Source organism: Rattus norvegicus, chromosome 6 (genome assembly GCF_036323735.1).
Source record: "Rattus norvegicus strain BN/NHsdMcwi chromosome 6, GRCr8, whole genome shotgun sequence".
NCBI lineage: Eukaryota > Metazoa > Chordata > Mammalia > Rodentia > Muridae > Rattus > Rattus norvegicus.
In genome coordinates, this window is record NC_086024.1 from 95,347,336 (window position 1) to 95,360,700 (window position 13,365).

The 13,365-nt window shown below is 42.0% G+C and overlaps 2 protein-coding genes across 19 annotated transcripts in view; one reads left to right on the top strand and one right to left on the bottom strand.

Annotated features, from left to right (window-relative positions):
* Positions 1–11,560, bottom strand: part of Timm9 (translocase of inner mitochondrial membrane 9) — a 12,831-nt gene extending 1,271 nt beyond the window's left edge. Inside the window, exons 1-5 of one of the 7 annotated variants that reach the window (XM_063261517.1) lie at positions 11,427–11,549; positions 9,718–9,767; positions 6,676–6,761; positions 1,860–1,924; positions 999–1,094 (exon numbers count right to left, since the gene is read on the bottom strand). In XM_063261517.1, the coding sequence (XP_063117587.1) occupies positions 999–1,094; positions 1,860–1,898 (135 nt within the window). In that variant the 5' untranslated portion in view covers positions 1,899–1,924; positions 6,676–6,761; positions 9,718–9,767; positions 11,427–11,549. Of the gene's footprint in view, positions 1–998; positions 1,095–1,859; positions 1,925–6,675; positions 6,762–9,717; positions 9,768–11,162; positions 11,297–11,426 lie in introns of those variants that run through there. The other 6 variants (NM_133604.1, NM_001276429.1, XM_039111743.1 and 3 more) reach the window with 6 other exon arrangements.
* Positions 11,347–13,365, top strand: part of Kiaa0586 (KIAA0586 homolog) — a 103,230-nt gene continuing 101,211 nt past the window's right edge. For 7 of the 12 annotated variants that reach the window (XR_010052151.1, XM_039113227.2, XM_063262508.1 and 4 more), the window contains exons 1-2: positions 11,347–11,482; positions 12,612–12,893. Coding sequence is in view for 11 of the 12 variants with exons in the window: in XM_039113227.2 (XP_038969155.1) it covers positions 12,692–12,893 (202 nt within the window). In the remaining variant the exon portion in view is untranslated. Of the gene's footprint in view, positions 11,483–11,506; positions 11,638–12,017; positions 12,894–13,365 lie in introns of those variants that run through there. The other 5 variants (XM_039113225.2, XM_039113229.2, XM_063262507.1 and 2 more) reach the window with 4 other exon arrangements.

Genomic DNA, 13,365 nt, shown 5'->3' on the forward strand with positions numbered 1-13,365 from the left:
ATCCTGAGGCAGGGGCTGAAGGTGGAATTTGCTTTCCAACCCCATTTGCCACCGGTGCTTCGGGAACTCACAAGACTGCTTACTGATAGATCTGTCCCATCTGAAAAAGGGACTAAAATTTTTTGTTATAGGGAGTTTTATAATCTTACTTTTCTCACTTAAAATTACATCAAAGCACTCCACTTTAGTGCTATTTAGTATGTAAATTGTATAGATAAATATAAAGTATAGTTTTTAAAAATAAGAGTACTGCATGATCAAGGCCTAAGTATGAAATTGCAAGGTGCCACAACATGCTCCTTTACAAAACGGATGTCATACTTGGCATCTAGTTCCTAAACTTTGTATGTTAAATTACCTAACAAATTACATCTGGGCATGAACGTTTTCTGACTTCTCTGTTGGAAGATACATAAACACCTTTATATGGACAGTGGAGGTCGGGGTGCTGATCAGCCCGGGGTCTCCACTGAGCATCACGGGCACCACATTCTCAGATAGTTCTAATGCCAATCTAACCGCTCAGGGCCAGGCAGGAGTGGTGTCAGGCTTCCTTCATCACACCTTGACAAGGCAGATAAAGAACATCTCCTGTGTTGCCAGGTGGTGGCACACACCTTGATCCCAGCACTGGCGAGGTGGAGGCAGGCAGATGTCCAAATGGAGGCCAGTCTGGTCTACACAGAGAAGGAACCCTGTCTTGAAAGGTCGAAAAAACAAAACAAACAAAACAAACAAACAAACAAACCCAAAAAACACGTGCTCTGGAGCCTAACTCAGCTGCTGCATACTCGGTCTGTAAAACGGCCTGCCTTGATGCAAGGCAACTGTTAAATTCAACTTGGCACCATCGATCTGGGGTCCCCAACTGCTTTAGTTCCTCTAAGCAACTGCATTTCCATGGCAGCCCAGTCAGAAAGAACAATGACATGCTTAGGTGGTTCACTCTGTGAATTGTGGCAAATGTTTTTTTTTTAAATGAGTAACACTTTTCATACCTCTTCAGGTTTCACCTCTCTTGTTGTGAAGTCTTTAACACAGTCCAAAAAGCAGGTTTCTGTAAGTTTATTGTAGGTTCCCAGGAACTCCTTAAACTATAAATGAGAAGCGCTTTAACACCTGGGCTGCACAGCCACGACGCTTTAAAACTCACTGATACTTAGACACGCTACCCTGTCACACCCCGCTTCCCCTCCTCCATGGGAATTTGTTTGCTGACTTAAGGAGCTTTAGTGTACACACACGGTCTTCCTTCCTAGTTGTACTTTTCTTAACTGCTGTCCCCCACACAGTGGAGTGACGTCTGATGTCCTGGCTACTTAAGAGGCTGAAGTGCAGGGTCGCAGGAGTCTACAAGTTTAGAAACCCACCTCAGCAACATGTCAAGATTTGGCCTCTAAAGCAAAATAAACATATACTTTTTTAATGTTCTTAAATATGGTTTTGGGGCATAAATGCTACACTCTTACGTTGAGTAAATATTTAACTCATAGTAGTTAAACCATGTTAATTAATTAACCAAGGCTAATCCAATCTTTCTATATGGGCTTTCTAAATGCTGGGGTTACATGCATGCACTCCATGCAGGTGTTACTCACTGGGAAATGAAATTATAAACATTTAAACTATGGGATCACAGACACAGCTGCAGTTACCAGGCAATGTTTTTCTAACCCACCCTTACTGCCCTTTGAAACAATATATCCACATAGCCCTGGCTGTCCTGGAACTATGTAGACCAGGCTAGCCTTGAACTCATAGAGATTGGCTGGCCTCTGCCTTCTGAGTGCTGGGATTAAGGGTGTGTGACACCATACCTGGCTAAGAGCCTATTCCCTTAATTACCTTGAGTATCTTACCTGTTTTATCTGGTCAGATTCTGGTATCTGTGCAGCCATATTCTTTCAGTATGTTTATTAGTCACCTTATTTCAAAGTTAAAAAAATAGTCAGCTTATACACATATTTATAAGCCATCCCCATATATAATCTCACAGATTCTAATGACAACAATTCTTTCCTTTTTCTTATTGAGACAGGGTTTCTCTGTGTAGCCCTAGCTGTCCTGGAACTTGATCTGAAAATAACCTGGTCTCAAACTCACAGAGATCTGCCTGCCTCTGCCTCATGAGTGCTGAGATTAAAGGCCCATGCCACCACCACTCAGTTGACAATAATTTATTTTCTTTTTTTTTTTTTTTTGGTTCTTTTTTTTCGGAGCTGGGGACCGAACCCAGGGCCTTGCGCTTCCTAGGTAAGCGCTCTACCACTGAGCTAAATCCCCAGCCCCCAATAATTTATTTTCTAATGCTAGCTGTAGGACTCATAGGCTTTGTCTTAATCAAATCTACAATACTAAGACAGTGTCCTACAGTCCTTTACTGAGAAAAGCCCCCTTCATAGTAGGGATTTAAGGGAAACCAAGAAAATTCTTAAACTCTTCCTAAATTTTCATAACTGTCCTAATAGCTGTCAATTTAACTCTAATTTGTGTCACTAATCTAAGTAAAACAACAGTTTTACGTAGTAATTGTTGACAAACACCATTTACTTTTAACAAATCCTATTTATGATTAAATCAACACTGGCTCATGAAAGATATTCAGAGTTTTCAAAATTTCAGGAGTTATGTATTCTTTGAAATTTAATTTATCTTTATGAGTTTGCCTGAATGTATGTCTGTGTACCATGTTTATGCATGCCCACAGGTTCTCTGGAAGAGCAGGTGGTACTCTTTAGCCCTGAGTTATGTATGTGACTCAATAGGACAGTCACGGACAGTTGTGAATTTGCTGGGAGTTGAACCTGGATCCTCTGCAAGAGGTTAAGCAGCAGGTGCTCTTAACCACCAACCACCTCTCAGCCCCAGGATTTTCATTTTGATTAAATCATATAATACACGATAAACTTGCTCCTGCCTGGTGGAGATAAAATCCCACGCTGTCACCCTCTTGACCCACTCTGGTCCGGGTGTCAAACAGCTCACTGTAGTGTCCCAGCAAACACACTTATCCTCTTATCTCCACTCTGAACCATGAATGGACCACACATGCACACACTCACTGACTGTTCGCTCCTTTCTTTCCTCCCTAAGATGCTGGTGACTAGTGACGTTTTTGAAGTCTTATACAAGGAAAGCACTTGCTATTCTAGTCTCATTCTACACGCTACAGCCCAGTTTTCTCTGAAGTAATGATAATAAAAAATGTTAATTATGTTTATTTCGCAGAATGCCTTAATAGTAACAGGATATAAATTATTCTTTTAATGTGTGCCAGGGAAGACAGTATGGCAATTTTATGGGGGTTATAAAGTGCCAGTGACCAATCCAAGAAATGGTCTGTACAAATATCACGTAACGTTTGTTAGTGAGATGGTACAGACACACCTTTTCTCTACCCGCTTTCTATATACATAGAAAGCTGGACCTCACATATGAAGGAAATAAGAAAACAGAGGTATTGAGAAAGCAGGAGACTGGCTCAGGGCCTTGGAATCTAATAAACACAGGGACAGAATTTTGGGTGTTTTCTGTTTTGCCTTATAGACTTAAAACTGAAAATGTTGGCAACATCTAAATGGGACCATTAACAAGAATCCCTGAAAGTCTAGTCTAACAAAACACCAACAGAGGATCAGCAAAAGGCCGGAATGTTTCTTATGTGAGCTGCTGAACTAGAAAACAGCATCATTAGGTGTTTGCTAGACGCTGCAGTGAGCTGTTCTGACACCTGGACCAGAGTGGGGTCAAGAGAGCGACAGCATGGGATTTTATCTCCACCAGGTTGGAGCAAGACCTTCTGCTATGTCAGTGGAAACCTTACAAGACTAGCTGCTATCCCAAGGGCAGTGCCAAGGTATCTATCTGCCTTCTTCTCCTCTGGGGTACCATCAAAGAAGGCCTGATTGGGATCAAGGTCTGCTTTACTGTCCTTCTCCCCAAGATAAGCAGGCCTCCTGTGGTACTAGGAGAGGCCACACAGGGAGTGGTAATGAGGCATGTTAGCCCAGGTCAGCCACGGAGATACACAAGGATAAGCAGGTCTCCTAATTTGGCCTCTAACATAAACCTGCAAGTTCAAGCAGGTGAATGAACCTTGAACAACATAAACTGAATGAAATCCACATTAAGATAAATTATTACCCCCCACTTACCCAAAAGGTATCACTTTTTGTTTTCCCTTGAGACATAAGGGCTTGCTGTGTAATATGCACTTAACTCAAACTCATGTTCATCCTGCCTTGGTTTCCTGAGTGCTAGGGATTATGCTAAAAACTTTTTCATAAAATTCAACTGAAGACAATACCTGCTAGACTGTAAGCAAGTAGCTGAGTGTGCTGAGAGTAACCCCAGTATTAGGGAGGAAGAGGTGGAGGTAGGAGGACCAATTTAGGGTGCATGGTAAGTTCAAGGCCAGCCTGGGTGGGCTTCAAAAAGTCGGTAGGCAAAGAGAGATGTCTGCTAGGAGGCACAAGGAGAATACTGCTAAGTGCAATGGAGCAAGAAGGGAAACACTACACACAGACCGGAAGGGAGAGCACAGACCTATCCCCAGCTGAGATGACACAGAAACCCCAACCAATCCACAAAGAGCTCTCAGAACTAACGGAGTCCAGCAAGGCTTAGCTGGCATACAAACACCAAGCCGCACTTCTGTTTCCTGGCAGTGGGCACCTACGCAGCAGTTAAACGTAATACTAATCACTGCAACTCCCATCCAGAGAGAGTTAAAGGTCAGCCCACCCAAACATGCATAACACACCTTGAAAACTATTTAAAAAAAAAAACAGCCCTCCTGCCCCCCAAAAATGAGAGGCAATAGTTGGCCAACAAAAATATGAACTCAATGCATTTCTATGGACTTTTTGTTTCATTTTGCTTGGCTTTAGCATTTTTGGTTTTACTTATCTTTTGCCTACTTATTTTGATTTCTGTTTTTGTGGGGGTTTCTCATTTTTTGAAAAAGAGAAAACAAAGTTGGATAGGCAAGGAGGTGAGGGGATCTGGGAGTAGCTGGGGGAGGGGAATCATCAAGATCTATGAAAGCAAAACATTTAATAGAAAGAGGAACTATCAGAGAAAGGAGAGGTACTGTTCACAGATTGAAAAGCCTCAATAGAGTAAGAATGTCAATTTTCTCCAAATCGATAGACACACTTAATCCAAGCCTTACTACAGTCTCAGCAAGGTTTCTAGTATTGGTAAGATGATGCTAATCAAAAGGACTAAAGTAGCTGAATGAAGACTAAACTGGGAGGAATCAATTTACTTGATTGAAATAACTTTCACATTGCTGATAATCAATAATCAATAGAGTGGAAAAATAAATCCTAAAAAATCACATGCTGTACGACTCTATTCATGAAACACTGCTTTCTTTCTTTTTTGGAGACAGGGTCTCCCTATGTAGTGCTGACTGTACTGGAACTCACTATTAGAGCAGGCTGTCCCCACACTCACAGAGCTCCTCCTACTTCTGCCTTCTGGAATGAAAGGTGTGCACCAACATCCCTGGCTGAAATATTCTGGGAACGACAGAGTTACATGAATACAGGACATGTACAGGTGCTGTAAGGGAGTAGGGGAGCAACATGAGAGCCCTCTGAGGTAGAATGTATCGCCTCGACTACGTATCAGTACCTGTATCCTGTAGTCTAGGAATAATCTCTGGTTTAAGAGGCTGGAGAAACGCTCACCAGGTAAGGGCACTTGCTGCTCTTCCAGACAATTAGTTCCCAGCAACCACCCATGCTGCCAGCCAGCTTGAGAGCACGTGACTCCAGCTCCCAAGGGTCTGAGACCCTCTGCTCAAGGGCAGTTGCATACACGTGGCAAACATACATATATACATCTTTTTTAAAGTCACAAAAAGAAAAACATCCTGAAAAGGTCTAAGATTAGAAATACCACTGCACAGAGTTCAGTTCACACTGAAAATGACATATCTCATTTCCTTGCCTAGAGGTCCTTAGAAACTTGTATGATAATGCCAAAATCTGGCTCTTTTCCCTACATCTAACTTTGTGTTTCTTTAGGTTGAAATTCTTGACTTTTTTCAGAGGTTGCATGGCAAGATACAGGAAATACATGTCCTGTGTCAGGGACTGACACACTAGGATGTTCCAATTTTCTCACACCCTCACCTCTATCTACCACTGGTGACAATCAGTCTCACATAGCCCAGGCTGGCCTCCAACCTGTCTTTTTAGCCAAGGATGACTTGGAACTCCTGATCCTCCTACCCATACTTCCTAAGTGACAGGGTTAGAGGTATGTTCTCCTAATACCCTAGAGAGTCTCTTAATACCCTTTAACAATCTCCTTTCTGTGCGTGTCTGAGTGTAAGTACCTACAGAGGCTGGAAGAGGGTGCGAGACTCTCCAGGAACTGCAGTTACAGGCTCCTGTGAGTTGCCTGACATGGGTACTAGAACTGAACGTCAGGCCTTTGGAAGAGCAGCAAGTGCTCTTAACCACTGAGCCATCTCTCCAGCCCAGGCTATTATTTTATTTGATCCTGTTTTCCAGAGATCACATCAAGTGGCTCGTTATGAAAAAGGCAAGTATTAAAACAGGGTCACTTTCTGATTATCCCTCTGAAAGAATGGGCAGCTTTCTCTTAGGACTGAGAATGACTATAGAAGAGGGAGTTAAGGAAGACTTTATTAGTGCAAACCTTTTCTGATGCATCAGTTTCCTTTCTGCTCTGGAAAAGCAAGCGCCCGGCCTTCTGCTTGTCCTCAGTGAAATTGGATTTCTTACCTGAAAATTGAATGCATTATAATATGACTGCTGAAGGCCCTTCTTTCTAATGAAACCTAATTTCTTTTAGCTAATAATTTGTTTTGTTTCGTTCTGTTTTTTTTTTTTTTAACAGTCTCTTTATGTAGACCAGGCTGACCCTGTACTCTTGAGATCTGCTTGCCGAAGACTTCCTAGTGTAGCAAGTACCTTTACCTGCTTAGCTACTACACGGCTTTAAGAGATATTCTGGTATGCCTTCATTTACCTTAGGACACATGCAGGCAGGGGGACAGCTGGGTAGGGGTTCTCCTGCAAGTATGTGAATGCCAGGACCAGAGGTGCACACCACACACCCTGCAGCTAACTCATTTTAAAGGCTCTTCATTCTTATCACCCCAAACTGAATGACAGGCTAAACCAGGCTTTCCCTTGTGTAGTAGGAGTCAAATCGGAGCACTGAGCATGCGAGGCAAACGCTCCATCAAGTTACACCTGCGGTGCCTTTGCCTTTTTAAGGGAAATTAGTTTATAGTCGAGTTTGTAGTTCATTAGCATATTTTTTTAAAGAAATGATGTCATGCTATACCTTAAAAGTTTTTTTGTGATTCTTCTGATAACTTTAAGAAAGATGAACAGATCAAACATTAAATTTACATGAGGTCATTTTCAGATTAACTAGAACTCAGGACTATTGGAGGCATACAGCCTTTAAAATCCAGGATTTTCCCCATTACATTTTAACACCTGCAAGATGTGACCAATAAGCTATTATTTCAATTACTTATATAACAACATTCTCCAAATATACAGAAGTGTCATAAACTCTTTTGATTCTTTTTACTGTATCCTCACATTTATTACGAATGTCTGTAAATTGTGTTGTATGTTTTGAGACACGAGGTCTCATGTGTCCTACAATTTTCTATGTAGCCCAGGCTGGACTGGAACTTGGGATATTCACTAGTGCTGAGAGCACAGGTATGGCCATGGCCTGCTTGTAATTTCTTCTCTAATGCACCTTGCTTCTTCCTAAATTAATTTTGTAGGCATGTTATTGTACAGTGAAAGGGTTATCCTTTATTATTCAAATGCTGTGTATCAGTACCTGTATCCTGTAGTCTAGATAAATCTGACTTAAATCAGAGATACATTCTGTCCTCTACCTGGTTGTAAAACATTGCTCCCTAATGATTCCCTGTCTGGTCAATACAGAAGTTGATCAGTAAATGACTGATCGGGGGAAGAGAATAAGGCTGGACTTCCTCCCAACCAGAGAGGGAGGGAAAGAGAGAGAGAAAAAGGGCAGATTTGCCAAGGGGTGAGTCCAGGAGACACCATGAGAAAAACACCTGCTGCCCAGAGAGCCAGATCAGTACTAAAATGCAAGCATCACAGGCGCTCTAACTGGAGGTAGCTAGATTAGCTTAGAGGATTAAAATAGAGTTACACTCCTCAGTTGTTGTGCCCTTAAAGTTTGTTAAATATAATCGTCCTGTCTCAATTATTTGGGAGCTAGCTGGGTAAGAGGAGAGCTACACAAACAATCACGAATCGCCCACTAACAAATTCCCTTCTGAGAAAGGAAATCCACTTTTTGAAGAAGATCAAGAGAGTGACCAAGCACCCTGAAGTCTGTTTCATATCATAATTTCCAGAAATTTAATATTGAAAAGTAATTAACAAGCCAGGCATGGTGGTGCACTCCTTGAGTCCTCAGGACTAAAGTACTCTGGAGGCAGAGGCACTTGGATCTCTCAGTTTGAGGCCAGACTGGTCTACTGATCGAGTACCAGGACAGCTAGGGCTACACAGAAAAAGAAAACAAACAAGAAAAAGAAAAGTAATGAATAAGAGTGTGGTAGGGAGAGGACTAACATCTATTTCTCTATTAAAAATAGTCCATTTGTTTCAACTCTGAAAGTAAATTTTAGTAAGACTTTAATTTATACCAAGTGATTCTTCTAACATTCTTAACTACTACAACTGTTCCTAGCCCTTGCATAACTGGTAATGTGATTCACAACCTTGGGGTTCCGTCAAAGCCCTAGAATGGATAAAAGTCAGGGATATGCTAAGAAACAAGAAATGCTCACTTGTCTTTAAGCACCTCTACAGGTTATTAATGAAGAATCTTGTCCCTTCTCATTGGTAGGACAAGACAGTTACCACCATAATCAAATGGTTCGATCTAGCATCACATAAGGGAGCTGCTACCCCTAGGCACAATTCCCTACTGCGATGCTCTAGGACATGCACCATTACTTTACTGGCATTCTGGTCTAAAAATAGTCTCTCTTTTTCTAGTCATGAAGGAATTAGGAAAATGCATAGTGCAGAATAACTTTAGACAATTAGACTAGTCTTCAAAAATACTGGGGAGCTAGAGAGATGCTCAGTGGTGAGAGTACTTATAGCCAGGCAGTGGTGGCACACACCTTTAATCCCAGCACTCGGAGGCAGAGACAGGCAGAATCTCTGAGTTTGAGGCCAGTTTGATCTACAGATAGTTCCAAGACAGGCAGAGCTGTACAGATGGCAGAGCTGCACAGAGAAACCCTGCCTCAAAAAACAAATCACCCTTCAAACAAACAAAACAACAAAAGAGTACTTGTTGCTCTTGCAACAAGTTCACTTTCCAGTACCCACAGAGCTCATCTGGCTGTAGCAGTTCCAAGGGACTCTCTTCTTTGGCCTCCTCAAACACCAGCAATCATGTGATACATATACACACAAGCACACAAGCACTCACACGTCTTTACAACATTAAAAATGCTATACAGAGTGGGTAGCTGATGCAGATTGAGATGTCCATCACTGTAACTAAGTGTAATGTGTCACCCTAAACTGCATCCTCCATCAGCAAAGATGTTCTTTTTGGGAAGCAGTCATTCTCTGTAAAGAAAGCCAATACACACTTCCCTTTGGAATAAGATTTGTTAAGAAAATGGGCCCTGCCAAGTGTGGTGGCTCATACCTTTAATCCCAGCACCTGGGAGAGGCATTCAGATCTCTGAGTTCCAGGTTCTCAGCAGAGGAGGAGGGGAGGGAAGGAGAAAGACAGACAGATCACTTCTAACTGTGGGACCCAGTCTTTTAATAACATAAGGCAGCAGGCATCTATTGTAATAAAGGCAACTTTTAGATAATTAGGAAAATCTGTCATCTTAAGTGTGAGACTCTTTCCAGACTGTAATGTCCTTCAGGAGGCACAAGCTGCAACAATTAGGGCTCAAATTCATGATGCCTGAAGCTTATTTGCAAATGCTTCAGTGAAACAAAGTGTATCTATAGATGTATTCAGAGAAGGGTGAGGAGGGGAAGGCAAAGGGAGAGTGAGGTGGGGGGAGAAACATAGTTAAAAAATGTTAACAAAAAGAATAATCCCCTAGATTGTTTTTTGCCCAAAGGCTGTAAGTCAGTGTCTATTTTGAGAGTTCAAATGCAATAGATCTTTTATTACTTTATTACCTTTCACTTGACCTTTTAGATTACTTTGCAGGTTTAGTTAGGTTGTGGGATTAACAGACAAGGTTTTTGTTGTTGTAGTTTTGTTTTGATTTTTTTGACACAGGGTTTCTCTGTGTAGCCCTGGCTGTCTTGGAACTCTTTGTAGATAGGCCTCTGTCTCTTGAGTGTTGGGATTAAAGTTTGCCACCCCTCGTTAACAGGCAACTCTTAATTAACTCAGTGTTAATCAGAGCTAAAAGCACTTGAAAATGGATTCCTATTGTTTTCCTGATTCAAAGTCTAGCCTCAAGGAAGATGAGAACCAGACTCCTGGAGGTCTGACATTCGATTACACATTATTTACTCAGGTCATTAACTGATGGCCGTTGCAGTTGCTCAGCATTTTGAAATTAGAGGGGAAAGGTCATTTTTTTTCATATCTAAGTTTTATATAGAAATTACAGAAGTTAATATCCCTAAGGCCTCTTGAAGCTCCAACACTGTCATTCGGTCTTTTAATACATTTACACAACAACAAATTGTGAACCAACAGATAAATCTGAGGATCAAAAGAGAAAATAATGTAACAGATATCAAAATGATTAATCCCAAAACTAATCAAGTAACAACAACAAAGTAACAGGCTGTCCAAAGGTGAGGCTTTATAAGGTGCTTTTTTTGCCCTAGGCTAGTAGGAACATAAGTAGCTGAAATATAAGAGATAAAATTTGTTACGTAGGTTTATATCTTACGTTGTTTTACTTTGCTTGATCTATTTTACTTTTTTATTTTAAAATCCATTTTAAAAGCCTCTAGGAAGGCGTAGCAAAGCTCTAAGCAGTGCGTTCTCCAATATGAGACCCAGGAAGGGTGCGAGCCCTTGTACTCTAGACAGGGGAAGAGCCGAGGAAGTCAAGATTTTAGTACAGGGGCTCTTGTCTGACAGTTCAAGGTCACCGAGTGGCTGGCTACCTTGTAGTCCCAAAGCGAGCCCCCGAGCTCTCCAGCCCGGGGTGGGCGGTGTCTCGGGGCCTAGGGTTCCTATTCACTGGATGACAAGGCCTCCGGGGCACGTCTGGCCTCCCGCTGCGCCGTGCTGCCGGTTGCGCAGCCCCACGACCCGCGTGCACGCGGCGGCTCCCTTCAGAGTACCTGCCTGCTACCTTTCCCGAATGAAGGCTGCCACCCAATTGCCCGCGAATCCCGGATTATGAGAGTAGAGGAAAGGGACTATACTTAGCCACGGGATCTCGCATCTGACACTGGTACCGGGATGAAGGGCTGCAGTGCAGGTAGAGTCCGAGCTCGGAGGGTCAGTACCGAGAGAGCGCCGCGCCGCTAGATAGCGGAGAACACGTGGGGGCAGTGATGTCAAGCATGGCTTTAGACCCTCTGACGCAGATTCGTCACCCCGTGGGAAAATGTAGGAAGAAAAGCAAGTGCCCAAGTAAATTCTAAAATCATCTAAGAATTAACTTTTGTGATTATATATATAAGTCAGTGCTCTCCGTACTCTTCACTTTCTTTTCCAAGGCAACGGAATCTGTTGAAATATCTGGAAAGCCTAATATGCTTAACCCAAGGTTTCTAACGGTCTGCATTTACTTCGGTGTACATAAACCCTTGATAAACAAAAGTTTTATGGGCTGATTGAGAATTCGTCAGCCCTCTAGGAATACTTAGTACTGTATCCAAAAATAAACGCGATATGCTGCCTTTAAAATTAAAAAAGTCACATCTCCTTGAGGTCTTTCATGCTGGGAGTTTGTTTCCACCCGGACACAAATATAAGACACCAGAACACTCCCTTTCCGGTTGGGGGAAATTGGATCTTTGCGAGCATGCGTGCTCACTTTCAAGGGCGGGCTTTGGGGAAGACCGTGTAGACCCGGGAACAACTGAAGCTGTTATCTTACTAAATGCAAGACGGCGTTTTTGTCGGCCTCTGTGGAGACCCTGAAGACTAAGTTGAGGTGTCCAATATTGTGTCTGGACTCGTAGGAAGAAAACTATTAAGTTCTTATGAGGGTGATGTTTTAAAAACATAATTTTAACCTTTCCTGTTCGGCTGGGTCTTCCTTACAAATCTTAACCCCGCCTCCACGTCTGTTGGGGTTTTCAGCTGCAGGATTTGAAGCAGTGCCTTTTTTTTTTTTTTTAGTATGGTTCCCGTGGCTTCTTTTTACTCTTAGCATAATTCCTTTCAAATTTATTGCCTTGCTGCATTAACAGACTTCAGTGGAATCAAGGCATTCTTGTCTTATTTAGCCCTGGATTAAATGTCAAGATTGAAAATTTCAGTTTTGTGGATATTTTGTCTATAGACTTTCTAAGTTAACGGCTGCTTCATAATTATTTTCGAAGTTTAGGTATTTTTCAAATTCTCTTCCACCGTTGTTTCTTTTCCTGGTACTCAAATAGGTGAAACTGTGTCCTTAAGCCTGTGAAGCTAGAATTCCATCTCCGTTACGGACTGCAAGACTTGTTTTGTGACTAACCATATGAAAAACGTTGAGTTTAACCTGGAAAGGGCGGAAAGGCTTAAAATGCCAGCGAGGAGACTGCGAGAGGTTGTTTCTCCAAACCAAGGGAATAAATTGCCTGTGGTGGAAGATGAGCTGCCCCGTGAAGTTCCTCCAGCACTGTCTGCAAATAAACGTCTTGCTGTTGGAACGAGGACTAGCTCAAATGGAACGTTATGTGGTATGTGATTCCAAATGTTTCAGTTTCCCACCCGGTTTACGCTTTTTGTAAGTCGTTGGTCTTCATTTCTATCTCTAGAGAACTCAGTGTTTACATTCTCAAATGTAAGATACAAATCTGGTTTGTACAGATGTTTGGAAAGTAACTTGGTTCCCTGGGAAAATAACCAGACAGCCTACAAAAGGTTTCAGCATGTAGAATGAATGAAACTTGAGTATTTCCTCTTGTGCTTGTTCTTGGTGTGGTCTCTGTATCCTGTCCTTTTCTTACCCACGATGGATACAGTGAGCTTGTATAGTCTGCTTAATATTTACTGAATGCTCTACTCTCATTTTGGACAGTGCTATCCAGTCTGGTGTAAGAAAAATGCATACCTTCAGTCTTTTGTGGCATTTGTATTTACAATTCACATGTCTGGTTTAGAGCTGTGAAATTATATTGATTATTTTAAGGATCATATTAATGTTTGTGC